The following is a 27031-nucleotide window of genomic DNA, read 5'->3' on the forward strand; positions in this document are numbered from 1 at the left end:
ACTTCCCGCCGCCGGGGAGTGCAGGGGGCGGTCCTTTCCCCAACCCACCCGAGTGACACGGCTGGGGCGCTTCCTGCTGCCGGACCCAAGCCCCCCGTTAATCCCCGGGCCACTCTGGGCCTGTGGCACCCCCCCAAAACGGCCCCCCGCAGCTCCTGCCTCCCCAGCCCCGCAGGCCTTGAGCTCAGCCCAGACCCTCCGCGGTGCCCAGGTGCTCAGTCTGACTAGGGCACCATAATTGCTAGGGAGGGCCCTGGTTGTTGTACTCTATGCTGGGATCGCTGGGTGAAATCTGTTGCCTGTGTCATAGAGATCAGACTCAAAAGTGTTTTGTTCTGGCCTTAACATCTACTGATCTGATCTTGCTCCCATTTAAATCAAGGAAAATGTTGCCATTGACTTGAATGGGAGCAAGAGTGGGCCCTTTGTGTCTACAAATTTTGCTGTGTCCATATTGTGAGAGTGTCAGAATGGTGGTGTATCATGCCTGAGAATACAATATCATGGTGTTGTTTAGCAGCATTGCAATACTACTATATGTCTTGCAAGTCAGATACAGAGCAAAAAGTGGACAGGCTGTGTTATTACCCTATCTTGGACTTGTTTCATGATGCCTTGACCTTGGCCTCAATTAATGTGGAATTATCTTAAATTAAATGTGTATATATTTGGTTCATTGCAGCCTCCTTTTGCAAGTTCATACCCTGAGAGGCCCTCATTGACATGACTGAACAGGCCAGAACCCTATCCACTGGAGTCAGAATGAAGCATGTCTAATATTAGGCCTATCAACCACACAACTACATTTTAAATCTTCATTCAGTAGCATGATTTCTCAGTGGATTTCCTATCTAGTGGCAGCAGACTGACACTGGTATCTTCAATTAGAAAATTTCAGGAGGCTAATTTTTCTACAAGAGAGACTCACTAGCACCCTTACAACGGTAAACAGAGTTTCGCTTATATCTAACATACATGACTAACTTGTAATAAGACAGCACATTTTTAGATTGGAGAAGTGGACCTTGAACCATACCCTAAGGTTACCAGGTAGGGACTTGGCAGGAAACAGGAAGTCAATATGTTGTTAAAACCTGAAATGCTGGCTAGTGCTACCACTTTGAGAGCTTATGCACAAATATTTTGAAATTCAATAACAAAGATATACAGACTATTGCAAAACAAACAAACATGCAAACTCCTAGATTAACACAGTGTAATGGCTGATCAGCTATATGCAAGAAATTCCAAGGAATGGTCCCTATTGCACCAGTAACTCTGTCCCACTGCCTTTCTATTATTTGTATATGGTGACAAGGTTTCCACCTTAAAAATACTTATGTAGATATGGTCTCTGAAATTTCAAGCACTTACCAATCAAGGCATAATTGTGATATACCACAATAACCTAACTCAAATATTTTGTGGTTTGATGATATATTCCATTCTAGGATCTCAGAGCTTTATAAACATTTAATGAATTAAACCTTACAATTAGAGAGCCGGTTGGAATTTTTCCATCTGAATTTTTTCTAATGGAAAATTAAACTTCCACAAAATCTTGAAGGAAAATCTTGTTTCCCTCTTCTCCCCACTACCCCCATCAGAAAATTATTCTGAGGCTCTGCAGTTCCCAGACTCCTTGGGAACCCCACCAGACTCCACCCTGCCCATATACAATGGCTTAGTCCCCATCTGCAGTTAGAAAACTGCACCTCACAAATGGGAGTATTAGTGACTGTGCAGCTTCTGCCTGTCCAGGAGCTCTGGCAGGAACTGTCTCCCCAAGGCAGAATGTTTGCTGGGGCTCTCAGTGCTTCCAGGTTCTCTGGCTCCTCTGCAGCCTGCGCTGACTAGTGGGATCCCTTGTTCCCCAGCTGGTTACCAGGTGGGCAGCCAGGGAGCTGCTTTCTCCAGCTGCCAGGGCTCCCTGGCTCTCTTGCTGGCTGGCTCCTCAGACTACCTGGCTCCTGGGAAGCTTGGGATACTGATGAAACAGGGAGCTTGGAAGCCTGCCTGCCCACCAGATATGCGGTCATGGAGCCTTGTGAGCCAGATATTTGTCCACCTACCCACCAGGCACGCAGTTGGCAAGGTGAAACATTTCCATGTCAAAAAGAAAAGGAGTACTTGTGGCACCTTAGAGACTAACCAATTTATTAGAGCATAAGCTTTCGTGAGCTACAGCTAGCTCACGAAAGCTTATGCTCTAATAAATTGGTTAGTCTCTAAGGTGCCACAAGTACTCCTTTTCTTTTTGCGAATACAGACTAACACGGCTGTTACTCTGAAACATTTCCATGTCAGTTCTCCCAAAACAGTATTTTTCCAGCCTTCTCTTCCCTTCCCATGAAAAACGTCAAGGTATTCCTGATTTTTGTTTTGTTACAATTCGGAAAGTAAAAAAATTCAAAATCTCAACATTTTTCATGGGAAGGAAAATCCTCTTCCCCCACAGCTCTACTTACGATACTTCTGTAAGAGAGCTTGGGGTGTGAATACAATTATCCACATTTTTGGATTTGGAAATATCTGTTAATTGACACACCCAAGATCTCAAGCAGGTCCGTGTCAGAGCTGGAAACAGAACCAAAGTGATTCATTCTGAAATCACTCTGATCCCTTGATTTAGATGGAGTTCCACCGGATTTAGAATGGTGTAACTGAAAGCAGAAGTAGGTCTCTGATCTTCTGACACCCAGACCTGCGCTCCAGAAGGCCACACTGAATTAAAGTGCTACAATTCCATTTCCAACCAGGAGATGCCATCTTTTTGGTATTCAAGCAACATTCTTTCCTCCTTTTGAGTTTGCATGTTTATTATTAATATGAATGTTGCAACCATTAAATTGCATTAAATATTAAAAGAGTGATTTCTAACACTAACACTAAAGTTTGATTCAGAAGAAATGAGGGACCAAAAGTGTTGTAATGTGGTCAGCAAGGGCTTTTACCAATATATCAGAGGAAAAAAGAGTGAGATACTTGTTCTCCGGCAGACTATGGCTTTGGTGACTCTTAAAATAAACATTTGTCCTTCACCATGAATATAGAGGGGTGCACAAGAAGAGCCAATCTGCACTGGGTGCCTGTGAGTTTCCAAATTGAGTTTGTGTGAGTTTGACATGAGGCTGGGGTCTCACACACATGCCTAACTTTAAATGTGTGTAAAACTCCAAGATTGGGGCCCAGATCTCTAAAGAGCTTGTGACCTGCCTATCTGTGAAACTGCCACTCTCCTTTTGCCATATGACCACAGCTGAATTCAGCAGAGATGCTTGACCTCCCTCAACATAAAATGAGAGCTGCTGGCAGGGTTTTCTTTGTCGGGCCCCTCTGCTTTTTATGCTCCTCATCTTGTTGGAAACAGCCCCAATTTTCTGGCCATAAGATCTCCAGATTCCTATGTGCTCTCTTTATTAGACCATGGCTGCTCCCCGGGATTTAACATATCAGGATTTTAGTTTCCTAAAATCTTACTTGAAAAAAATAATGAAAATAGTGGGATAGAAATGTTCTCATTTTGATGGACAAGTGGATGAAAGACGTAAGCAAAGGGAAATAACAAAGTGTCAGCGTAATGAATTGGGGGAAGGTGTTTACTGGAGTATAGCAGGGATCAATATTGGGTCCAGTCTTTTAACACCTTCATTAGTAAGAACATCTCCACTAGTCAGAACATCATATAAGCAGTATGCTAATTAAATTAGACAGATACAGTGGTGAGTGCAATATAAATACCTTGACAGAAACTCAGAGCAAATACTAAACTGAGAGTGATTTCAATTACTAACAAGGAGAGAAAATTAATATAAAGGGACCTCTGAATGATTAGAAACATAGTAACAAGGGTAGGTTCAGCTTGGAAAAATGCAAGATACTACATCTGGTGAAAAATGATCCAGCATTTAATGGGAGGGAGAAACTCCTCAGGCAATAATTCTGAAAGAGACTGGAGTGTCTCTTTTGCAATTTGCCAGTATAAAAGGTTTAAAAGGCTGGGGGGGGGGGTGATCATTCTTTTCTCTATAGCTCTGGTGTGGCTGCACTGGGATTTTTTATTAGAAATCTGGAAAGGTGATATTGAGAAAAACAAGCTATTGTAATGCACCTGCTGGCTCATTACTGGGCATTTTTACCTCTCAATTCACCATCTATCCAGGAGAGGGCTCCATGATCCCTCCAGCGCAAGAAAGAAGTGCTACTTGGGGGATGAGACTCCGAGACAGGTAGAAATGCTTCGTGAAAGGATGAGCAGCAGGTCTGACACAGACAGCAGCCTGGGAGCAGGCCATGAAGGGAAGGCTGAATATGAAGCAGCCTAGGACCCAGGGCTGGAGGCCCTAAGAGTAGGATACATGCATACCCTGATTGTGCCAGAAGGTACCTGTACTTTGTTACCTTCACACCCCTTGTCTAGATTGCCCCAACTGAACATAAGAAGATAAGAATGGCCATACTGGGTCAGACCAAAGGTCCATCAAGCCCACTATCCTGTCTTCTGACAATGGCCAATGGCCGGTGCCCCAAAGGGAGTGAACAGACAGGTTATCATCAAGTTATCCATGTCCTGTCTGTCACCCAATCCTAGCTTCTGGCAAACAGAGGCTAGGGACACCATTCCTGCCCATCCTGGCTAATAGCCATTGATAGACCTATCTTCCATGAATCTATCTAGCTCCCTTTTGAACCCCATTATAGTACTGGCCTTCACAACACCCTCTGGCAAGGAGTTCCAGAGGTTGACACTGTGTTGTGTGAAAAAATACTTTCTTGTGTTTGTTTTAAACCTGCTACCTATTAATTTAATTTGGTGGCCCCTTGTTCTTGTATTATGAGAAGGAGTAAATAACACTTCCTTATTTACTTTCTCTAAACCACTCATGATTTTATAGACCTCTATCGTATCCCCCCTTAGTCGCCTCTTTTCCAAGCTGAAAAGTCCCAGTCTTATTAATCTCTCCTCATACGGAAGCCGCTCTATACCCCTAATCATTTTTGTTGCCTTTTTCTGAACCTTTTCCAATTCCAATATATCTTTTTTGAGATGGGATGACCACATGCGCACGCAGTAGTCAAGGTGTGGGCAGACCATGGATTTATAAAGAGGCAATATGATATTTTCTGTCTTATTATCTATCCCTTTCTTGATGATTCCCAACATTCTGGTGTTCTTTTTTTTTTGACAGCTGCTGCAAATTGAGTGGATGATTTCAGAGAACTATCCACAAAGACTCCAAGATCTCCTTCTTGAGTGGTAACAGCTAATTTAGACCCATCATTGTATATGTATAGTTAGGATTATGTTTTCCAATGTGCATTACTTTGGATTTATCTACATTAAATTCATCTGCCTTTTTGTTGCCCAGTCACCCAGTTTTGTGAGATCCTTTTGTAGCTCTTTGCAGTCTGCCTGGGACTGGTTGGGTTACTAAATGTTGAATGGTTTCAGAGTAACAGCCGTGTTAGTCTGTATTCACAGAAAGAAAAGGAGTACTTGTGGCACCTTAGAGACTAACCAATTTATTTGAGCATGAGCTTTCGTGAGCTACAGCTCACTTCAGCGGATGAACTTATCTTTTGCTGTTTGTTTGTTGAAACTGTTAAGCAAGTGTCCCTGGCGATATTTATTTCTGGCAAACCTAGTGAAGGAATCCTGTTTTATGCAAAGTGTAGGTAGGGTTTTTTGGCAATCCAACTGAAACCTGAAGACCCCAGGGCTTGGAGTGCCTACAGCACTTGCTTTCCCGGTTGATGATACACCCATCACACTAGCAGACAGCTGAGAGACTGATGTACCACAATACACATTGACGCCCTGCAGTGGGGTTGAAGTGAGCTGTAGCTCACGAAAGCTCATGCTCAAATAAATTGGTTAGTCTCTAAGGTGCCACAAGTACTCCTTTTCCTATCGTCAAACTGTACGGAGTTCAGAGCAAAGTGATCTGGGAAATGGAGGATTTATAAGGGGATTTATGAAGAAAGATTAAATATATACTTTGGGTAAGTGATGATTGAGAAGGGGGTGCATAGAAATCTATAGATATTTAAATACTGTAAACACAAAATGAAGATAAATTATTTAGAGCCACACGGGGGTGTAAGAAGTAATGGGAAGTAACTATAGGATGGGTAAATATAGGGTGAATATTGCCATATTGCCAACTTCCTGCCTTCAAAAATCATGAGATAGTAACAAAAAATAAACTTGGGGTTCTTTTTATTTGCTTTGTGGCTTTTGAGCCTTTACAGGATGTGTTTTTCAAGCTTTTCATTTTAACCCTGGGGGTTAGAAACTTAGTTCTGTAAATGGAAGCCGAAAGTCTAAGATAATCAAACGAGTCCAGGCGCTGGGGCTTCAAGAAAAATACTATTTACTTGCATGCGATGAAGTGAGCTGTAGCTCACGAAAGCTCATGCTCAAATAAATTGGTTAGTCTCTAAGGTGCCACAAGTCCTCCTTTTCTTTTTACTATTTATCATGAGATTCAGGATCAAATCGCTAGAGCTGGCAACAAGATAAAACCTGCTGCTAGCCAGATCGGTTAGGTTGTGGAACAGCTTCCTAGCGTGTCAGTAAATGTACACTAGCCCCAATAATATACTCATACACGTGAACAGCTGATTTGGCAAAACTGCGTGAGCAGATCCGCCTTTTCTCTCTCGTGTCCATGCTGAACTGGAAGAGGTGGGGTGGGGGGTGCCCTGGCTCTTCCAGGCTCAGCCCGGCTTTCCCCCACCCTCCCTGCTTCGTTTTCTGAAATGATCAGCTGTGGCCGTGGGTTGTGCCAGGGTCAGGGGGAGTAATGCTGCCCTGCCCCTTGCTGTCACACTGTGTGTGTGTGGGGGGGGGGGGGGGAGATACTGTGACACTGGGCCTGGGCTTGCATTCCTGGCTACCTTTCTAGGTGCTTCCCCCCCCCCCGCCGCCGCCGCCGCCGCCTCTGCCTCTCTCTTCTCTACTCCCCTCCTCCTGCCGTCTGCCCCTCCCTTTTCCCCTCCCCCGGTCCCTCCCCCAGCCCCCGCTGGCGGTGCCCGCCCGGTGCTGGCTCCGGCGGCTCTTTCCAGCTGGAGCGCGCTGGCTGCTGAGCCGCTGCTGCGGCTGCTCCGGAAAATGTCCGAGCGAGGCGGCTTCTACAAGCAGGAATTGAACAAGACCGTGTGGGAGGTTCCCCAGCGCTACCAGAACCTGACCCCGGTGGGCTCCGGAGCCTACGGCTCTGTGTGGTAGGTGCCAGCCGCGGGCGGCGGGCAGGAGGGGACGGGCCCCCGGGCGGAGGGACAGCTCCCTGCTCCCCCCAGCCCCCTCCCCGACCTGTCCGGCAAGGTTTGCCCGGCTGGCAGCCTTCTGGCTGGGCGCAAACAATGCCCGGAAGCCGTTTGCATGGGGAGCCGCTAGGCCCGGGTTGGTATGGGCAAGGCCGGCACTGGGGTGTGTTTGCGATACGCCCAGGATCGGGCCGGGTGTGTAACAGCGGGAGGATTTCTCTGTGTGATCCAGGCGGGGTAGCCGCCGCTGCAGGGTAGCCATGGGCAGGGGCAATTTGTATGGTGGGGGTGCTGAGAGCCATTGAACCAAACTCTGAACCTTATATAGGATGGAAAGCACTTCCAGCCAGGGGGTGGGGCAGAACCCCCAGTTCCAGCACCTATGGCCCGTAGGCTCTTATATGACTGTGTGCTAGAGATCCTAATACTGTAGGCTCTCTTACCCCTATATATTCTATACAGAGGATCTGTGTGTGTGATTTTTCTCTTCCCCGCCCCCCACTAGGGTTAGGAGGAGGGAGAGCTGGAGTTGAAGCTCTCACAATAATGTTGAGCTCTGGAATTCCTCATGGGTTGCTAAGGGTAACCTGGGTCATTCTGGCTACTGAAAAGAGGCTTCCCCCAGACTAGATTTAAGACTTTCCTCACTGCTGAGCAGCATGCATGAATTAAAGTTTGCTAGGATGGCCCTTTTATTCACACTGCTGTGGGGTGGGGGGAATCTGGTGCATTCATTTTAGGGGGTGAAGGTGACTAGCGCTGCCTTTCGAACAACTTACCATTGCTCTTTTTAAACAAAACTTTAGGTGGGTGAATCACCAGAGCCCCTGTTTTTCCACCCCTTCAGTAGCCTGCTCACTAGTTGATATAACACTGTTACATCACCTCAGACCTTCACCTAAAAATACCTCCAGGCTCATTTAAACCTGTTTTTAGGTGTAGGGAGACAATGAGGAGTTTGTTTACAGAGTCCATCCATCTATCAAGGAGGAAGCCTTCATTTTATGTGCACTTTTAGCTCAGTGAAAATTGCAACACTACCAGGAATCTTGCAGAGTCATTGTCTCTGTGAATCAGAAATAAAACCTGGTTGCTTCTTTAGAGTCAGGCAGAGAAGAGTAAGAGTGTTAGTGCTGAGAGATTTTTGCATGAATAGCAAAGTTCTCCTTGTTAATGTTATGAGAACCTTCATTGCATTCTGTCATGCCTGTTTTAGGGTTATTGTGTGACCTATTGTCTTGCCTGCAACTCACTTGCTCCATATTTGTGTCTGAAATAATACCTCGTTTCTATGAGTTACGTGATTCCTGGCAAACAGGTTAATCAGAGTGCCAGCAGAGGAGTGGAGAACAAAGAAATAAGGAGAATGATATAGTGATAAACATTATTTGAGGTGATCAGTAGGATATATGGAGAAGCACATGACGTCAAATTCTGCTCTGTCTTATACCCCACACAGCCTTATTTGACCAAATTCAGTTCTTGGATACGCCAGTGTAAATCAGTGAAGTCAGTAGAGTTACTCTGGATCAACATCGGTGTAAATGAGAACAGAATTTTGCCCACTGACTTCAGTTGAATTGTAAGTCATGGCAGAATGGGACCCAAAGACTGTAGATTATTAATATTGTGCAGGGATCCATGATGTGTCCTTTCCATTAAACACTTCCATTTTTAATAATTGCTCAGTTATCTATCAAACAGAATTCGTTTACTTTGTGCTTCCAGTCCTGCAGGATCAAGCTACTTTTCTATTTGATTCATATTTAACTATATTTGTAGAAACTTCAAATCATTTTCAGAACTAACTCTTTAAAAAGTCACTGTCAGTTTAAAAAACATACCTCTATCTGAATTATTTTGCGTACTATTTACAACGAAACCCCTATCATGACTATAATCAAAGACACTAATGAAAAAAAAGTTCTCAATTTTGTTTCCAATTGATTTGTTTTGTGCATTTGACAAAACCTTCTGAATGGTCAGTTTCACACCCTGTATTGTCAGTTTCCGAGGGTTTTTTTGTTTGGGTCTTTCACGTAACAGGGGAAAGAGAAACATTTTTAAAATAGGAAAATGTGATTAACACCCCCCCCCTTCCGCGCGTGCACACACACACACCACACAAAATAATTGGCAGGTGATCTTAGGGCAGGTGTTGTACCTAGAAGTTCTCTTAACTCATTTTCTAGAATTGACTAGATTTCAGGTTTTTCCTTTTTCTACAAAATCTGTGTGATCATTCATACGTTTCCTTCCAACTAAGGACACAATTCTGTGAATATCTCTGTTCCTAAGTTGTTTAAACCATAGTTTAAACCATAGCTCTTAGTCTGAGGATTCGGGTTTTTTCTGTTAGTTTGAGAACTAAGTTAAGTTTGCAGTTGGAAAACAAGCCTCTTAATTTTCTAATTGCACCTGATTGTTCTGTCCTTTTTCCTTAAGCTCAAATATTTCTAAGAAAAATCTGTAGTGTAATGTCAAAAACTTTTCAGTCATAATAAAGGAAATTGAAACATGTGGTGTTTCAAATGTTGCACAGCTGGTTTGTTTTCAGCTGTGGTAGAATTTACAATGTCTTCTACTTATTTTCCCCGCTCACTGATGCTAAGGAATTCCTAGCTGTTGACAAATGGGAAAGCATAGAAATTAGGAGAGAGAAAGCAGGGAAGTGCATCTGAAATGAAAGTGGTGGTAAGAGCTTATTGCTAAAATATTCATTTTTGGACCAAAGAATTACGTTGTTCCATGAGTTGACCCCAGTGAGACTATAGATGTGAACAAAAGCCCATCATTGTGAGAAAAGGATTCATGGTCTGTAAAAAGAAAAGAAAAAACATTGTACAATAATTTTAATATGCATTGATATTTTGAATGTTTTCCACACAATGGAATCAGTAATATGTTGATAACCAGCATATTCATTCTCTTGACTAATGTGTTCTGCCCCTTTGTATGACTAATCCCAACCCTATGCAGCAAAATACTTAAACCATGCTTAAGTCTTGTTGAAATCAACTGCATTTAAGCAACTGCTGAATCAAAGCTATAGTCTTGAAATCCAAACACTGGCTTTGAAATAGGATCAAAGTTTTTAATAGAATCATATGTTTCTTAACAGTATTGGAACAAATCTTTATTCGTAGTAAGATGTTCCCCTCCTTTCTCATTCAGGGTAACTGTTTCCTGTAAATCTTCCCCTTTTAATGTAACTTGTTACTTGCATCTGAGGGACTTTTGGGTAAAAAAATGTTGTAATTGTTGCATTCAATATGTTGGGCTAAATCATGTTAGTGAAGATTCTGTCAGACAACTTCTCAGCCTTGGAGTGACTTTTTTTGAATTAAATTTTGTATGTCTACATGTAAGCTTTTAAAGTAGAGTTAGAAATAAAGTGGGGAGAGATCAGGTATTTTTGTGGTCCTATAGCTCAAAATGATTTTGGTATAAAACAAATGTTTTGCAGCCCCTTTCACTAGGTATTTATTTAAATGCTGGCAACGTGCTTTGATGTTGTACCAGATGCAAAATATAATCTCTGACCCACAGAGATTAGTCTCCTCACACTGAAGATACATCAGAGTGGCGCTCGTTCCTGCAAACTTTACAAAGCATATAGCAGACCTGCCTAGTACCCCATTGGACTTCAGAGCAAGGAACTTCTGTGGAGTCCTTGCCTCAGGCACTGCACCCCTATGCTGTATTTTCATCAGTTAACTCTGCAGATGTAGGCTACACCGTCTTCCTTAGCTGAGAACTTTGCATTTTAGCCTTCACCCTTGAAGTCAGTGGATGTTCTATCATCGCCTTTGATAGGTGCAGGATCAGGTCCGTTAAGCTTAGCACAAAAACAAACAAATAAGATATGGTGTATGTAGGTCCCATAAACTTCAAAGGGTCATAACTTACAATGAAATTTGTTTTTTGAGTAATACTCTACGGCATTTCTTCTCACTTAGGGCTGTTTACATGATGCCATATATCCACTTTCAAGGCCCAGCCATTTAACACGGAGAGTTGGGTTTGTTTGCATTTCTAAAAAGTTGCAAGGATTTTTATATAATGGAAAACTTGTTTTTGAATATATAAAAATAAGAAAAAAAATCACTGAAATGTTTTAGTTTTAAACTTACTCCCAAAATTTCTTTGTGCAGAGACCAAGCATAAACATATCAGCCCAGAAAGTGAATGTTTCAGGAAGCTGAATATGACAGATAACTAGAGATTAAAATAGAAACTATTATGCAATCTTTAACTATAACCACTCATATCATAATAAAAATCAATTAGAGTAACTGTGACACCATCATGCATTTTAGCATCCTCAGTACAGATCCCTTTCTTGAAGAAATGCATACACATTAAACATCTAGGGTTAACTTCTAACTTCTCAGTGGCAAAACTTCCACTGACTTCAATGGGGCCAAGATTTCATCCCTACTCTGTGAGTTTTAAAACCACTTTGGATTTAAACTACACTTTTTCTGTTAACTTTGTATCCTCCCCTCCCCAGTGTCCCAAAGTTCATTTTGTAATATCTGCCCATTTGGATGGGAAAGTGCACTGAAGTGCATCTTGTTTCTGTTCTAGGAAGAATAAAATAAAATTGGACTATGTCATGATTACAGAGCAAGTTTGTTTTCAATCCTTTTTATCCCATTCGAGTGCACTTCTCAACTCACTGGCCTGGCTTCCCTCACCTTTTTCAAGGGTGGAACCCCAATGGTCCAAACACTCTTGGGCTACATCTACACTGCATACCTCTTGTGGCAACATGTAGCTATACACAGCAGGAAAAAAGCAGGCTGTATCTACACTGAGATGTATAGCTACAGATGACAGTGAAAGGCTCTTTCAAGGGGAAGCAGTGGGGAAAGGCTTGTTAGCAGGAGTTGCCAGAGCCTTTCCCCACTGCCAGAGCTTTTCCCTGTGGCAATGGGCCACTACATTGTTAAAATAGCAGTGTGGATGGGGAGGCACTGCTTGGGTGAGTAGAGAGCCTTGCAGGTTACATACACACAGGATTCAAGCATGACTTTATTTGAGGCACCAAAGCAGTGCTTTGCTATCTACACTGCTATTTATACTTGTGCTAAGTCTGTATGTAGCGTGTGTATTCTATATGCACCCCCTAGCACAGAGCTAAATGGCAGCGTAGCTGGTAAGACGTTGCTTAGGTGAATTGGGTAAAAATCACACTTGAATCCCTAGGTTATGTACACTACATGACTGTCTACATGTCCAAGCCATGCCTGCCCCATCTACACAGCTATATTTAGCAGAGTGATATCCCACAGGCTCCAGCAGCAAGGAAAAGTTTTGGCAACGGGAGAGTAAAGGGTCATTCACTTCTTGAGTGCTACCAAGTGGCTGGGTGTGGTACCACAGTCAGTTCTCACCCAGGGCGCCTCCTGCAGGCTGCCGGCCAACCTCTGGCCAAGTCACAAAGTCCCAATGAAACCCTTCTGGAGTACTAAAGAATCCAATAAATAAACAGTCTATTTGCCCTCAATAGGATCTTCAGCACCAGCTCTGGCCCCTTTAAATTCAGCCCATTGTGCGGGCTCCCAAATAAGCCCTGTCTCCTTCTTGGGGCTTACACTACTTTACCTGTCTGGTATGGGAATCTGGGTTCCAGTCCAGGGACCCTGTACACAGCAGCCATGTACTGCGGATTTCAGTCCTTTGGTGCTATTTCCCTAGGCCTCATCCTACTAGGCCCCTTTTATCTCCAGCCCTATCCCAGGGCCAGTGTGCTCAGGTTCTTCTCTCTCTGCAATCCCAGCTAAGTAAGTTCAGCCATAAAGTCTGTCTGATTGTTAGGCTCCTTTGCCCAGAGAGCAGCTAAGACCAGGTAGCTCCTTCTATCTAGGCCAGCCAGGCCCAGATTGGCTGTTGCTAGTCCCTCTAACCTTTGGAGAACCAGGTTTCTGTGGTTTCCAAAGTGACTGCTCCAAAGAGGCCTCTCTAGGCAGGCTTGGAGAATCCACCTTTGCTGCTGTTTCTCCCACATTGCTGATGGGTGGGGTGTAGTAGGACTGCGGGGCCTCCTGTAGGGAGCTGCAAAGGCCAGGTACACCCCACCCCTGGGAGGCAGCGGGAAAAGGTTCTGACAGCTCCAGAGCCTTTCACTGCTGTGGGTAGCTACACACGCAGTGTGGATACAGCTGGCTCTTTACTGTGGCATGTGCCCATGCCCTGCATGCTGACACTAGTGGAGTGCAGTGCAGACATGCCTTTAGACTTGAAGTCTGGGGTGCAGCCCCACCCTGTTTCCCAACCTTCTTAACTCAGCAGGCCCAATTGAGTTTGCCACCTGTAAAACTTTTCCCCCAGAAGACTGTGACAGCGGCTGATTAAAGTGACTCAAAAACAGCTTCTTCACAATAAAGCATTATTTATTCACTCAAAGGGTACACAGCATGCAGCGCAAACAGTAAACGTGACAAAGCCTATATGCATATTTCCCCATACCTATATCTTAATCTTGCCAGCTTTGTAAGCTCTCCTCTGCCCAGTTAACCCATCTCTGTATGGTACAGGCACAGACTGCCTTCTGCAGCATGCTCTTTATGACTGTCTCCCCTAGTGGGTCTCCTTGTCAGCATGCTGACCACCCACACTTCTCCCACCCCTCCCTTTTAGGTCAGCATGTTTAAAGTTTTAGCTTTCCCGTTGGGTCCAAGGTGCAGGCCTGGGAAAAGTACACCTTGCCAGACTAGCTGGAGCCAGGCAGCTATTCCCCAATCAATAGCTTCCCTGTTGTTTCCTCAAGGACCCTTGATATTCTTTATGATAGCACCTTATTTTAGCCATTGTTTCATTTCCTGTTGGTTTCCTTCTTACAACCTCCTTTGATTTAACTCTACATATTTAGGCAGGATAATATCACACTGGTAACTGAGGTGCATATTTTTGTTTTAAAAAATACACACAACTTTTTCATTCTCCACAGACTATAATAAAATATGCCCTGATTCAGAAAAGCACTGATGCACATGCTTAAGTCTGATTGACTGTAATGAAACATAAGCATTTGCTTAAAGTTAAGCTTACATACTATCCTGAAAAGAGATCCTTTCCTGAACTGGGTCTTACTTTGTTTTGAGGCATTGGAAGGAAGGTGAAGCAATAGGATTAAGGCTCCCAACTTCTAAAGTTTAAGGTCCTGATCCTGTGATTCTACTTTAAAATCAGCTTGGGGGTGCAGTGAACTGCATGACTGGAGCCTAAATTATAAAGTAATTGCTTACCAAACGCATTTCATAAATTGTCTTAGTGTTAAGAGCACCAAAACTGCTTCAGAGACCATTAAGTAGTGTTTGGGGAGGAGCGGGGGAGGTTGTTGGTATTTTTTAAAATTGTACTAAATTGTTAGACTGTAAATCACCTTTGGCTAAAAATAGAATCAGTCCTGAGTTAAGATCTTATTTGAGGACTTTTAGCCCACAGCACCTTTTTATGGTAGTTTTAAACCGCGGGAAATATTTATTTCTAATGGAAATATTAATACAGTATAAATTACAGTAACACTAAATGTATGTAAATGTACAGGAACACTAAATGTACAGTAACACTAAACTTTAAGTAAAACGTCACCTCTGTAATTTGTGTCATTTGTAAAAATGCCTGCTTATTTGAATGCTAAAAGAATACAGAAGTGATCATACTTCAGAGTAATACATGCACTTTTTGTATATAGATATATTTGAGAGCCAAAGACTTGAAGGGTCTGCAAGGGCGAAGGCTCTGATTCTGAAATCATATCTGCACCAGTGGGCCTTTGCAGAGGTAGTTGACTGAAGTGGGCTTTGTACAGTCTGAAAGGTGCACTCATTGGGATCCCTTTGCAGGATTTGGGCCTACATTCAGCCCTGGCGAGGGTTATCTCCATTGTCTTCATTGGAGGGACATCGCCTACATCAAGGCTAAACTTGGTCCTAATTATGGTTCTGCTGACATCTACATTGGTTCTGATGAGGTCTTTGTTTTAAAAAGGATAATGATTCTCACTGAAGATGACTACGCAAAGCTTTGTCATGAATTGCAAGATATGAATCTTACTTATAGGTGTTGTAGACTGATTTCAAAGCAAGGCTGGCAAAAGAGATACAAAAACCATCTCTTTTGGCAGCAAGGGGACACTTACTGCTGAGGATTTGGGTTTTTTCTAACACATTTTGTACAGAAGATGGAAGGACTCCTGCCAGGAGACAGGCTCGAGACTGATTTGTTCCCTTGAGTTTGCATTTCTGTTTCGTGGTACAAATTGAGTGACAATCCTGGTACGATGAAAAATGAACCGAGCAGAGTCTGCCTTCTTTCTGCTCTGTGACAGCTCTGCCATTTTGGGTGTTTGGCACAATCTCTCCTGCTCTCATTCAGTCTCCACCATTTCATGGTGAATCTTGACACTAGCACAGCTGAATTCTGATTGCTTGGGGACCTTGAATTATAGCTTTTGTTGTTGTTTGTTGTTGTTCATTTCTGTTACCACAGAGCCTGGGAGCCCCTAGTCATGAGCCAGGATCCCACCGTGCAAGACAATATGCAAACACAGAACAAAACGTTGGACCCTGCCCGAAAGAGCATGGAATCTAAATATGGGACAAGACAGTGGATGGATACAGACTTACAGGGTGCACAAGGAAACAATGAGACGATGTTGGTTAGCATGATGGGCAGTGGTCACAGCACACCCGCATCCTAACGGTTGTCATGTTTTTTGTACGCATCATGGCAAAGGAGAGTTTCAGGAAGGGGTCTGAAGAAGGATAATGCATTAGTTATTCAGATTTTTTCTGAGAGCTCCTTCCCAAGCATGTGAGGCAGCATGGAAGAGAGCATGAAGTTGCTTGTTTGAAAATTTAACAAGTAGGCTATGGAGGCTGGCATCACGTGTTGATCAGAGGTGGAAGTCAGCATCTCAGTAGCTAATAAGAGATGATAAATAGGGTGAGAATAAGCTGTGAAGAGCCTGGAAGTGAAGACAAGTGGCTTATGACTGATGCTTTAGAGAAAGGAGAGCCAGCAGAGGGATGCAAAGAAAGGTGTTTCATGGTTAAGCTATAGGCTAGGGAAATGATCTTTGCAGCAGCATTACAAATGGATACGAGTGGGGCAAGATTACAATTGCCAAGGCCAGAATAAACGATATTGCAGTAATCGAGATGTGAGATGCTGAGAACCGGGAGGAGAGTGCTGGCTGTGTGGATGGATCGTAAAGGCTGTATCTTAGAGAGGCAGACAGAATTAACAAGACATAGACATGGCCTGAGTGTGAGGATCTAGAGAATGGTCTGAGTCGAAGAAGACGCTCAGGTTATGGACCTGAGTGACTGGCAGGATGGTGGTGTTGTCCACAGTGATCGAGAAGGGAGGTAGCATGGAGGGAAGGAGGGGACAGGAAGAGATTAGGAGCTCTGTTTTAGCCTCATTGAGCTTGAACTGATGGTTAGACAGCCACAAGGAGATGTCAGAGATAGAAGCTGAGATTTTAGTTTGGACAGAAGGAGACAGGTCTGGAGTAAAGAGGTAAAAGGACAGAGTCCTTTGGATCCCCAACAGAAAGTTGGAAAGGGGAAGAGAAGGATCCTTTGAAGGACATGCTGGAATGATTAAAGAAGTAAGAGGTGAACCCATAGAGGTCAGAAAAACGGAAGCCAAGGGAGGACAAGATTTCAAAAAGAAGAGTGTGATCAACTGTTGCAAAGGCAGCTGGCAGGTTGAGGATGAGTATGGAGTACTGGCTCTGAGCTTAGGCTAGGAAGAAGTCGGTGACTACTGAGAGTAGTTTTCGTGGAGTTCAAGGGTTGGAATTTGGATTGGAGGCTGTCAAGGATGGAATTCAAGGAGAGGAACTCCAGACAGCGACTGCCAACAGCATGTTTCAAGAGCTTAGAAACTAAAGGGAGAAGGAACATGGGGTGGTAGTTGGAGAGGGAAGTGGGTCAAGAGTAGGTTTGATGTTAGTTTCTCCCATTAAAAAAACAAAAACAATTTTTAAGATGACTGAGGCTTGTGTGTGAGGGGAAGGAGCCGGGGAGAATGAGTGGTGAAGGAGAAGAATAAGGAAGAGGATGAGAGTGGGTGCAAGGGAGATCAGGAAATTGGATGGGGGTCACTGGGACAAATGGAACGGTCAGAAAAGGACAGCATGTGAGAACTTCTGCATCTGCGCCATGGAAGAAGAGCAATTTGGAGGCAGGAAGGTGGGAAAGAGGAGAAAGGTGTGTTGAGAGAAAGTCATATTATATTTGTCAGTTTTCTCTTGGAAGAAATTGGTAAGACCCTGTGCAGAGAGAATAGTGGAGGTGCAGGAGAGCTGGTTTGAGGACCGAGTCAAAGGTGGCAAGTAAGGTAGCTGGGATTGTGACTATGGGATTCAATTAAGCAGCTAGGAATATGGTAGAACAGAAAGAGGTGAGAACAAATTCATAGTGGAGGAAGTCAGCCTGGAGGTAGGATTTCCACCAGAGATGCCCTGCAGCACAAGAGTAGAAGCATAGGAAACAGATGTTGGGGGGCAAGCCAGAGCTACGGGTTGGTGGGGCAAAGCTTGTGATGGGAAGGAAAAGCAAAAGGTGGAGGCTAGTGAAGAATTGAGAGAATCAACGACCATATCGATGGAAGAAAGGGAAGAGAAGGCAGGCAAGAGAGAACTGAGAACAGGTGAGAAGTCATCAATGCTGATGAATTGGAAGTCAGGGAATGGTCAAGTGACAGTGTTGGGGGAGGGAAGGAGCACTGATGGGTCATGCTGAAAGAGACCAGGTGATGACTGGAGAGGGGGAAAAGATCAGAGAGAGAGCAGTGCTTGGTGAAGACCAAGTCCAGTGAATGCTCTTTTGGTGAGTGGCAACAGAGAGAGTTGAACAAGGGATGCCAGTCAAATGAAGAGGTGATGACAAGGAAACATGCAGCTAAGGGGTCAAATGGGTCATCTGCATGAAACTTCAAGTCACCAGGGATGAGTATAGAATCATAGAAGATTAGGGTTGGAAGAGACCTCAGGAGGTCATCTAGTCCAAATTGGTCATCTAGTCCAAACTCAAAACTGGACCAACCCCAACTAAATCATCCCAGCCAGGGCTTTGTCAAGCCAGGCCTTAAAAACCTCCAAGGATGGAGATTCCATCACCTCCCTAAGTAACCCATTCCAGTGCTTCACCACCCTCCTAGTGAAATAGCTTTTCCTAATATCCAACCTAGATCTCCCTCACTGCTATTTAAGACAATTGCTCCTTGTTCTGTCATCTGCCACCACTGAAAGCAGCCTAGCTCCATCTTCTCTGGAGCCCCCCTTTAGGGAGTTGATGGCCACAATCAAGTCCCCCCTCACTCTTTTCTCTTCTGCAGACTAAATAAGCCCAGTTCTCTCAGCCTCTCCTCATAAGTCATGTGTCTCAGCCCCCTAATAATTTTCATTGTCCTCCACTGGACTCTCTCCAGTTTGTCCACATCCTTTCTGTAGTGGGGGATACAAAATTGGACACAATACTCCAGATGTGGCCTGACCAGTGCCGAATAGAGGGGAATAATCACTTCCCTCGATCTGCTGGCAATGCTCCTACTAATACAGCCCATTATGCCGTTAGCCTTCTTGGCAGCAAGAGCACACTGTTGACTCATATCCATCTTTTCATCCACTGTAATCCCCAGGTCCTTTTCTGCAGAACTGCTTTTTAGCCAGTCTGTCCCCAGCCTGTAGCAATGAATGAGATTCTTCCATCCTAAGTGCAGGACTCTGCACTTGTCCTTGTTGAACCTCATCAGATTTCTTTTGGCCCAATCCTCCAATTTGTCTAGGTCACTCTGGACCCAATTGCTACCCTCCAGCATATCTACCTCTCCCCCCAGTTTAGTGTCATCCGCGAACTTGCTGAGGGTGCATCCCATCATTCCAATCATTAATAAAGATGTTGAACAAAAGAAGACTGAGTGGTGGAAGACCGAGCCAAGAGTCAAAGAGAGGAAGGCTGATGGGGAGGAGTCAGTGGCCAATAAGTGACAGAAACATTGAGAGGCAAAGAAGAGGAGAGTTGGATGCAGTGCTGGTCAAAAGAGGAGAAAAGGTGGGCAGGCTGGTCAAAAGAGGAAGAGGTGGGAAGCAGCAGGAGAGGGAGAAGAGAAGTCCAACACCCCCAATCTGGGCTGATTCATCGTGGGAATGGGAGAAGAAGAGGCCTCTATAAGTTGAGAGGCTCCAGGTCTCTGTGAGAGCCAGGAGCTGGAAAGAGCAAGATATGAAGAGGTTGGAGATGGCTGGGAATTTTTTTAGAGATGGAGTGGGTGTTCCAGAGAGAGGCAGAGGAGAAGGAGGAGGATGGGCGCGAGGTTACAAATGGGGACACGAGAAGGGCAGCAGTGGTGGCAGAAATGAGAGTAGGAGGTGGAGAGGGTGGGGAAAGAGGGAGGCTCAGGGCTGGGGAAAATGTCGCCAAAGGTGAGGAGGAGAAGGCAGAATAGGGTGTGGATGTGGGATCTGGATTTGTGCTGGTAGGAAGAGTGGAGAGATCGGGATGAAGAGGAGCATGTAGAGGGAGAGAGTAACAAGGAACCAGTGAGGGGAAAGAAGCGGGAGGAGGAGAAGGAGATGGATGGATGGTATGATGCACCAAGGGTGTGATGAGAGCCATGGGTGAGCAGCAGATGGACAATGATTCCAAGGAGGAAAAAAGGAGAGTTTGAAAAATGCTGTGCGGGTACTTGGGGTGGGGGGATTGGGACAGAATTGGTTCCCTGGTGCTGATACCAGACGGACTGAGTGCTTTTCCCATGGAGGGGAAGGAGACAACCAAGTTGTACGGTTGCAAAGATCTGGGTGGGAGGGTTGGGTCACTGAAACAGGGGTGGCTCCGTAGTGCTTATAGCAGGACCCTCTGGAGTTCTGGTGAAAAAAGTAACTATAAAAATGATGCTCTGGGGAACTACAACCTTCAGTAAAGACAAATACCAAAAATGAGCACTTGTTTTGGCAGAGCACAGTTAATTCAGCCTGCTTTTGGAAATTGAGTTGCTTCCTTTGAGTTCCCAGCGTTGTAACTATTAATAACATCCTTACTTGTTTATCCAGTGCCAAAATGAGCATGGCAATTTACAAATAGAGTAAAACAGGGTCCCTTGTCCCAAAGACCTTTAAGATCTAACACCTGGCTCACTGCATATCGCTCTTTGCAAGATCAGGGGCAAATTTAGGCATAATGACCAATATTTTCTAGACTCTTAAGTCTATATTTATGGCCTAAGTGTGGGATTTTCAAAAGTGACTTAGGAGCCCAAGATCTGCCTCTGGAAATTTTTACCATTATGGAGAAAGCGAACAAGATATGGGAGGACTTAGGGAAAAGAAGGATATTGGTAATGTAAATGAGATTATGCTTGCTTGGGTTTATGCATGCATCTTGATGGCATTATTTTAAAAAGAAAAAAAAGTAAATTTAGAAGCTGACAGTTTTAATTATAGTTTCGTATTCCATAATCTATAGCTACCTGACAGTTTTCTTTTTCAATGAAAGGTAGAATAAAATGCAGCTTGATCTTCAATAGTATATTAGCTTTGCAATGGTGACAGATCTTTATTATTTAGGCACTGGCAGCCTTTTCAAAAGCTGTATAAGATACAAATACCACATGGTCCCTGCAGTAACAGAGCTAACCATTCCAAAGCTCTAACCCAGCATACATTTACACACATGAGTAACTTTACATGTGATTAGTCCCAATGACTTCAGTCATGTCATAACCGTTCCCCCAAAAAAGTCTTTAGTGTGACTAATCATGTGTAAAGTTACTCATATGCGTAAGTGTTTGCAGGATGGAGGTCTAAAAGACAAAGATTAGACTAAATCTTCCCTGTAGCCCAAAGATTGAGTATAGTTAGTATATTGATTATTTTTATTTTATAAATTGTGTTGGTAATAGATTTATATTGACATTGGTTAATGTTTGTAGTTAAGAACTACGTTTCTTTGCCAGTAAAATAAGGAGACATGACTAAATAGAAAAATAAGAAGCAAATATGTGCAATTTTATGATATGTTTAATACCGTATATGCAATGTAAGTTAACATAATAGCTGTTTTGGCATTCAGATGTTAGCTGTAAATTCATCTTAAATAATTGACACTAGTTGTGCTGGAGTTAAAGCAAAGCTGAAGTTCTTACAAACCTTGTGAGCATTACATAAGGCATGTAGGAACAATATTCAAGTGATACTGCATTGCAAAACCATAATATATCACATCACCATTTGTAGGGTGAAGTAAGGGTTGTTCCTGGAGCAATGAGATTAGTATGTTGTTTTGCTGAAGACTATTACTCATCCTCTCTCCTTTTGTCTTGCTACCTTTCATATTTTTTATAGATTTATACTTATGCATGTACCTGTACCTAACTGTGCGTTTCCTAATGGACAAAGAAGCACTCTGTGCTTTGTAGGGTAAATGTGGCTCTCTGAAAGTTGCATTCACTAACTTCCTTGAACTGCCATAAAATAATAAAGCATTTGTTTGGGGATGAGAGATGAAGAGAATATTTCAGTTCCCTGTGTTAGTTTATCTTGTTTGTTGGCACTGCTTATCCAAAGCTGACAACGGGAAATGCTCGTTTCTTTGCATTGGGAATGCAACATAGCCCCCTCCTGATTCTGCCGTGCTGCCAATTGCTCTTATGGCACATTTCCTTGTGGTTGGATTGATGGCGTATGTGCTCTTTCCCAAGACTACGCTCCATAATTCGGTAAACAGTGGCTGCTTTAAGAGCAGTCTCTTCTGGGTCCTTTCCAAGACACTGATGTTTGTAAACTTTGTGATATCTTCTCTATTTAGCAGGAGTTTTTTTTTATAAAAACTAAACACATTGTCATTTTCACTCACCTCTATGGCATAACATGCGTAAAATAATCAACATTCATCAAAACTGTACAGAAACCAAATTTCATGATTGGGAATGGTAAATGTATATAAGTAAATGCTATAAAATAAAATCATTAGTTTCTTCTGAACTGATTCAGAAGCACACTGAAATAAACCAAGAATTCAAAATGATCATGTAATTATTTTTTACTATGTCATGCAATTCATAAGCATAAACCACACTTTTTATTTATAAACAGCTGTACTTCCAATCCCAAGTATTCCAAAATCATGAGTCAGGATTCCAAAATCATGAAATTGGTTTGAAAATCATGAGATTGTTTTAAAATATTACATTTTGCGTTCTTTTCATTTGACTTTTGGTTTCTGAGCTACTCTTCTTTCAGCTACTCTTGCTTCATGGTTGCCGAGAAAAGCAACAACACATGAAGTCTGGAAAGTTACTTCTTTTAGGAAGTGAAAGCTCAGAGTCTCACATGATCTCTTGATTTAAGCAGCTGGGGCTTTCAGAAAAGCACTAAATATCATGAGAGTAAGCAACACTGAAACAGTCTCCCTAAATTAAGCAGTGATTTAAAATTACACGGAGCAGATGGTTTTGAACAGTGCCAAAACAACACTATTGCTCAACTGGATATCTCTTGACCACTTCCAGATAGCAAATAAATACCTATAACCACTGAGAGTTCTGGGTTGACTGAGATCACATCTGAAAGGGACACTGCTAAAATAATTTAAGGTCCCAGAGTTAGCTTTTATAAAAATAACATCAATGACAATGTTTTCAATAAATTAATGCTTTTGAATTTCTGTGGGGAAAAGCCCACTTAAAGAAATATTTCCCAGCAGTGTTTGCAGCCTGAACATCACGGCAGCCTGCTAACATTTGAGAACCAGAAAGTGAAACTAAAAATATGCAGTAACAAAATTGAATAGTTTATTTTCATGGTCCAAGGTGAATGAAATGCAAACAGTGAAGAGCATAAATGGTGGAAAGGAAACTAGATTTCACAAATTTCAGTTTTAATATCCAACGTGGATGGGGGAGCTGGTGAGACAAGTGAGAGAAACACTTCAAAAATATAATGGGCCAGATCATCACTTGGTGCAGTCCACTGGCTGTACAGGAGCTGTGCCAATTTAAACCAGCTGAGTATCATGGGCATTAATTTTATATGCCCAGTTTTGCTTTAAAAGTCCCACAACACGGGTCGCTACTTGCTTTTTCTCCCTCATTCTGTTCCAATCTGGTCTAAGCACCTGCTGGTTTAAGAACTGCTGAGGCTAAAAAGCAATGCTTTATACCATCTGAAAGCTCTGACTCATTCAAATGGTAGAAAGCAATCCATCACTAAGTTGAGCGTTTATCAAGCTACTGAATCCCACAATTGAACTGAAGTGGGGGAGAAGATGTTTATCAGAATGATGGGTCTTCCTAAGTCCTTGTAGAGAGCACCCAGGTTCTGCAAGGCTTTCGGGTGCCAGCAAAAGTATGAGTGGAGGTATATGCATTGGCACAAATAAGGTCAGTTACCTGCTAGGCAGTGCTCTGCAGTAAGCGTTAAGCCACCTGTGTATCCATTTCCTTCCTCACAAATGTGCCAAGTTTAAAAGAGCTAGAATGTAAGTGAAGAATAGGTATTCCTGAGGCGACATGGGGTGAAATATTGGCCCCATTGAAATCAATAGATTTCATTCATTGACTTCAGTGGGGTCAGGATTTCACCCTAGGATTTAGGTTTAGTCCTCATCATGCTAATGAGGCATGTGGCTACATATTTCTCTTATGACTTACTCCTATCCACATCGTCCCCTTTTCCAGTCATGAAAAACATAGCCACTAAAATCACCTTCTTTGCCTGTACTTCTGATCACACCAGCCCATGTCTGAACCCCTCTGCTTGCTCAAGCATCACATCAGATTGTGTCTCCTTATCACCATCATGTCTTACATAACTCTGCCTCCTCCCAACTTGTCAGGCCAAGTCTCTTATCATATCACTCTGCCTGCGCCTCCTCACCGGAGATGCCAGCCTTTTCCTGCAACTGCCTGTGCTTTCTTCCCTTTACTCATGGAGTCTCTTTTCCGGAGTGCTCTACAGAGCCACTACCCTCTCCACCCTTAAACCCCTCTTGAAGATCCAGTTCTGTGATGCTTACAAACTATCTGACTAAATAATCACTTATTTGTTTCATTCATCTCATGATTGACTCACTTCTTCGCTGATCCCTACAAAAAACTTGCTGATTAAGTCTACTTCCTCTTTCAGTGTAACTATAATTAAAAACAAATTCATTGCTCCATCCTGCTTTGCATTGGCCTTTGTTGAGTTTCCATGTAATCTAAGATAACTAGTTGTATAATGAAAAGGAGTACTTGTGGCACCTTAGAGACTAACAATCTTACTGATGTTGCCCTGGTTCTTCCTCCTTTACTTTTCCCCATTGTCTTGTTTGCCCCTTTTTTTTTGCATCTAGTCAGAAAAGAGGTCCTGATCCTGCGACGGGCTTCAGATGAGTAGACCTCCGCTCCACATGGAGCTCCATTCAGTTCAGTGAGGTGCCATGCAAATGTGGAGCTCCGTCCACATGGAGTACAGGAACCGGGCATTAGTTTGTGAACTACTTATGGCAAAACTTACGTCTTTATGCAGGAGCTCTTAGCACAATTTTGGGAGCCATTAAAATTATATAGTGTGACTCCTAACCATTGCCATCTCACTCTTACACATACTATTGTTGTTGAATTTTCAACTAGATTTGTTACTCAGTGAAAGGATTCCTGTAAAATAATGTGTTGAAGATTATCTCTTTATGCTCATTCTGTCTCCAGCAACTGCAGATTGTGTTATCAACACTTTCAGTAGGCAACTTCACAGTTTTCTTAGCTGAACTGAATTTATTTTAAGGGGAAAGTAAAAATGCAGAGATGGTATTAAATAGGGGAGGTAGAGTTGGATTATTGATTAACCAAACAAATAGTTTTCAAATGTCCTATGCATTGTCAGGAGATAAAGTGTAAATGAACCAATTTTTCCCTCATTCGCAACATAATGAGCAGTATTTGTTTGGGGTTTGCTGTTGGTTATATAGACTTACTACTGTGTTGAAAATTAAGTCCCTATTCCTTCAAATGGTTACATACATGCTTCACTCTGTGTATCTGAGTACTCCTGCTGAAGACTGTGGGTTGCTCAAATGTGTAAAATTGAGTGCACGCTTAAATGTTTGTGGGATTGGAGCCTTAATTCCATGTAAATTCATTTATACTGGTGATTTGTTTGTTAGTAATGGTTCCTGAGGCAACTTTTATAGTCTGAGAGTGGCTATTTTGAAATTTTAATTTGGTGTCAGTAGATTTGTGAAGATGTCATATACCATGCAAATGCTTGCTAGGCATAATTAATATTTGCTAGACAGTGTGGCAGCATCCCTATAATTACTAAAGGCTCCAGTCTGTTCACTAAGGGCTAGAGTTCAAATCCTTATATTCCCTGAGAGCGCCTTGAGTTTGGGCAGGAGTTGGAAAGCAAAATTAATGAAGCTAATTCTCTGGTTATTTTCCATGCCAGATGGGGACAGGGTAATATCTAGGGATGAACAATATCATTAGGAGTTGGCAATTTGTTAGGAAGATTGCAAGAGAGTATCTTTGAATATTGGAGGTTGTTTCCAAATAGCTCTCCCAGAGATCGCTTTCAGGTGATAAAGCAGGAGGAAACAGAATCATAAACCCAAACTTTCTCACGTTGTCTTTGGACTGTTAAATCATGAGGCCCTAGCAACGCCAGGGTAGATCATGTTTTTTAATTTTTTTAAATTTTCTCTTAGTTCAACTTATGATACCAAAACAAGACAGAAGGTGGCAGTAAAAAAGCTTTCAAGACCTTTTCAGTCACTTATTCACGCAAGAAGGACCTATCGAGAGCTTAGGTTGCTTAAGCACATGAAACATGAAAATGTAAGTGAAGAGTTTGTACTTTGCATTCTGTTTCTATAAATGAAAGTTTATAAACCAAAGTTTAACTTACTTTACCTATGCTTATATTGGTAAAGTATACGTGATCCCTGCCTTTCCAAGAAATAGTTGCTGTTCCAGGGATTGATCCTAATTCCATTGAAGTCAATGGGTATTAATAGACACTAACAAATTGTCTTTTGTTGAAAGTGTGTTGTTACACTAGTAGAGAAGGGCAGAGTAAAGCATCGAACCTAAATAAAACTCGGATCTGCATTTGTCAGTTTGGGATTCTACTGAGAAATTAAGGCCAGATTCTGTTCGCATATATGCTCATAGAGCTCTCACTGAAGTTAATGGGAATATAACATACTTATCAGAAGACTGGGTTTGGTCTTTGACCTGGGTGCAGGCTGCTAGGATTTATGGCCCTGATTCAGCAAGGTGCTTAGCATGTGTCTAACTTTAAACGTAGTCACATCAATTTCAATGGGGCTGCCAATTTACTAAAAGTTAGGCAGACGCTTAAGTACCTTGCTGAATTGGGGTCTGAATGCTGTTAATTTCCCAGACTTAAACTAAAATGAAAATGAATCCAGTCTCTGAGAGGAAATTACTCAATACTCATAGTTGAGAAGTGGTGTTACAGTAGATTGAAAAGTATGCTGGAGGGAGGTTACAATTATTTCAGTAAATGTGGTTACAAGAAAACATGTAAAGCATTACTTAGCTTTAAGTACAACAGAAGCAAATCAAAAATCATACACTACTTGTTCTATACAATTTTGTTCATACAAATGGGAGATTAGGTCTCTTCCTTCTTGACTTTAGATTGTCTGAAGTCTTGTTCCATTTTTTCATAAAGTAATATAATTTTGGTTTGCCCTGAAAGAGAATTTTTCTTCTCGAGGCAAAAACAAAACAAAAC

The 27031-nt window shown here is 42.7% G+C and overlaps 1 protein-coding gene across 3 annotated transcripts in view; it reads left to right on the top strand.

Annotated features, from left to right (window-relative positions):
- The first annotated feature begins 7018 nt into the window (after positions 1–7018).
- Positions 7019–27031, top strand: part of MAPK11 (mitogen-activated protein kinase 11) — a 50474-nt gene continuing 30461 nt past the window's right edge. For 2 of the 3 annotated variants that reach the window (XM_073328271.1, XM_073328272.1), the window contains exons 1-2: positions 7019–7227; positions 25977–26106. In XM_073328271.1, the coding sequence (XP_073184372.1) occupies positions 7115–7227; positions 25977–26106 (243 nt within the window). In that variant the 5' untranslated portion in view covers positions 7019–7114. The remainder of the gene's footprint in view (positions 7228–25976; positions 26107–27031) is intronic. The other variant, XM_073328273.1, reaches the window with a different exon arrangement.

The sequence above is a fragment of the Lepidochelys kempii genome, chromosome 1 (assembly GCF_965140265.1).
Source record: "Lepidochelys kempii isolate rLepKem1 chromosome 1, rLepKem1.hap2, whole genome shotgun sequence".
NCBI classification, from domain to species: Eukaryota; Metazoa; Chordata; order Testudines; family Cheloniidae; genus Lepidochelys; species Lepidochelys kempii.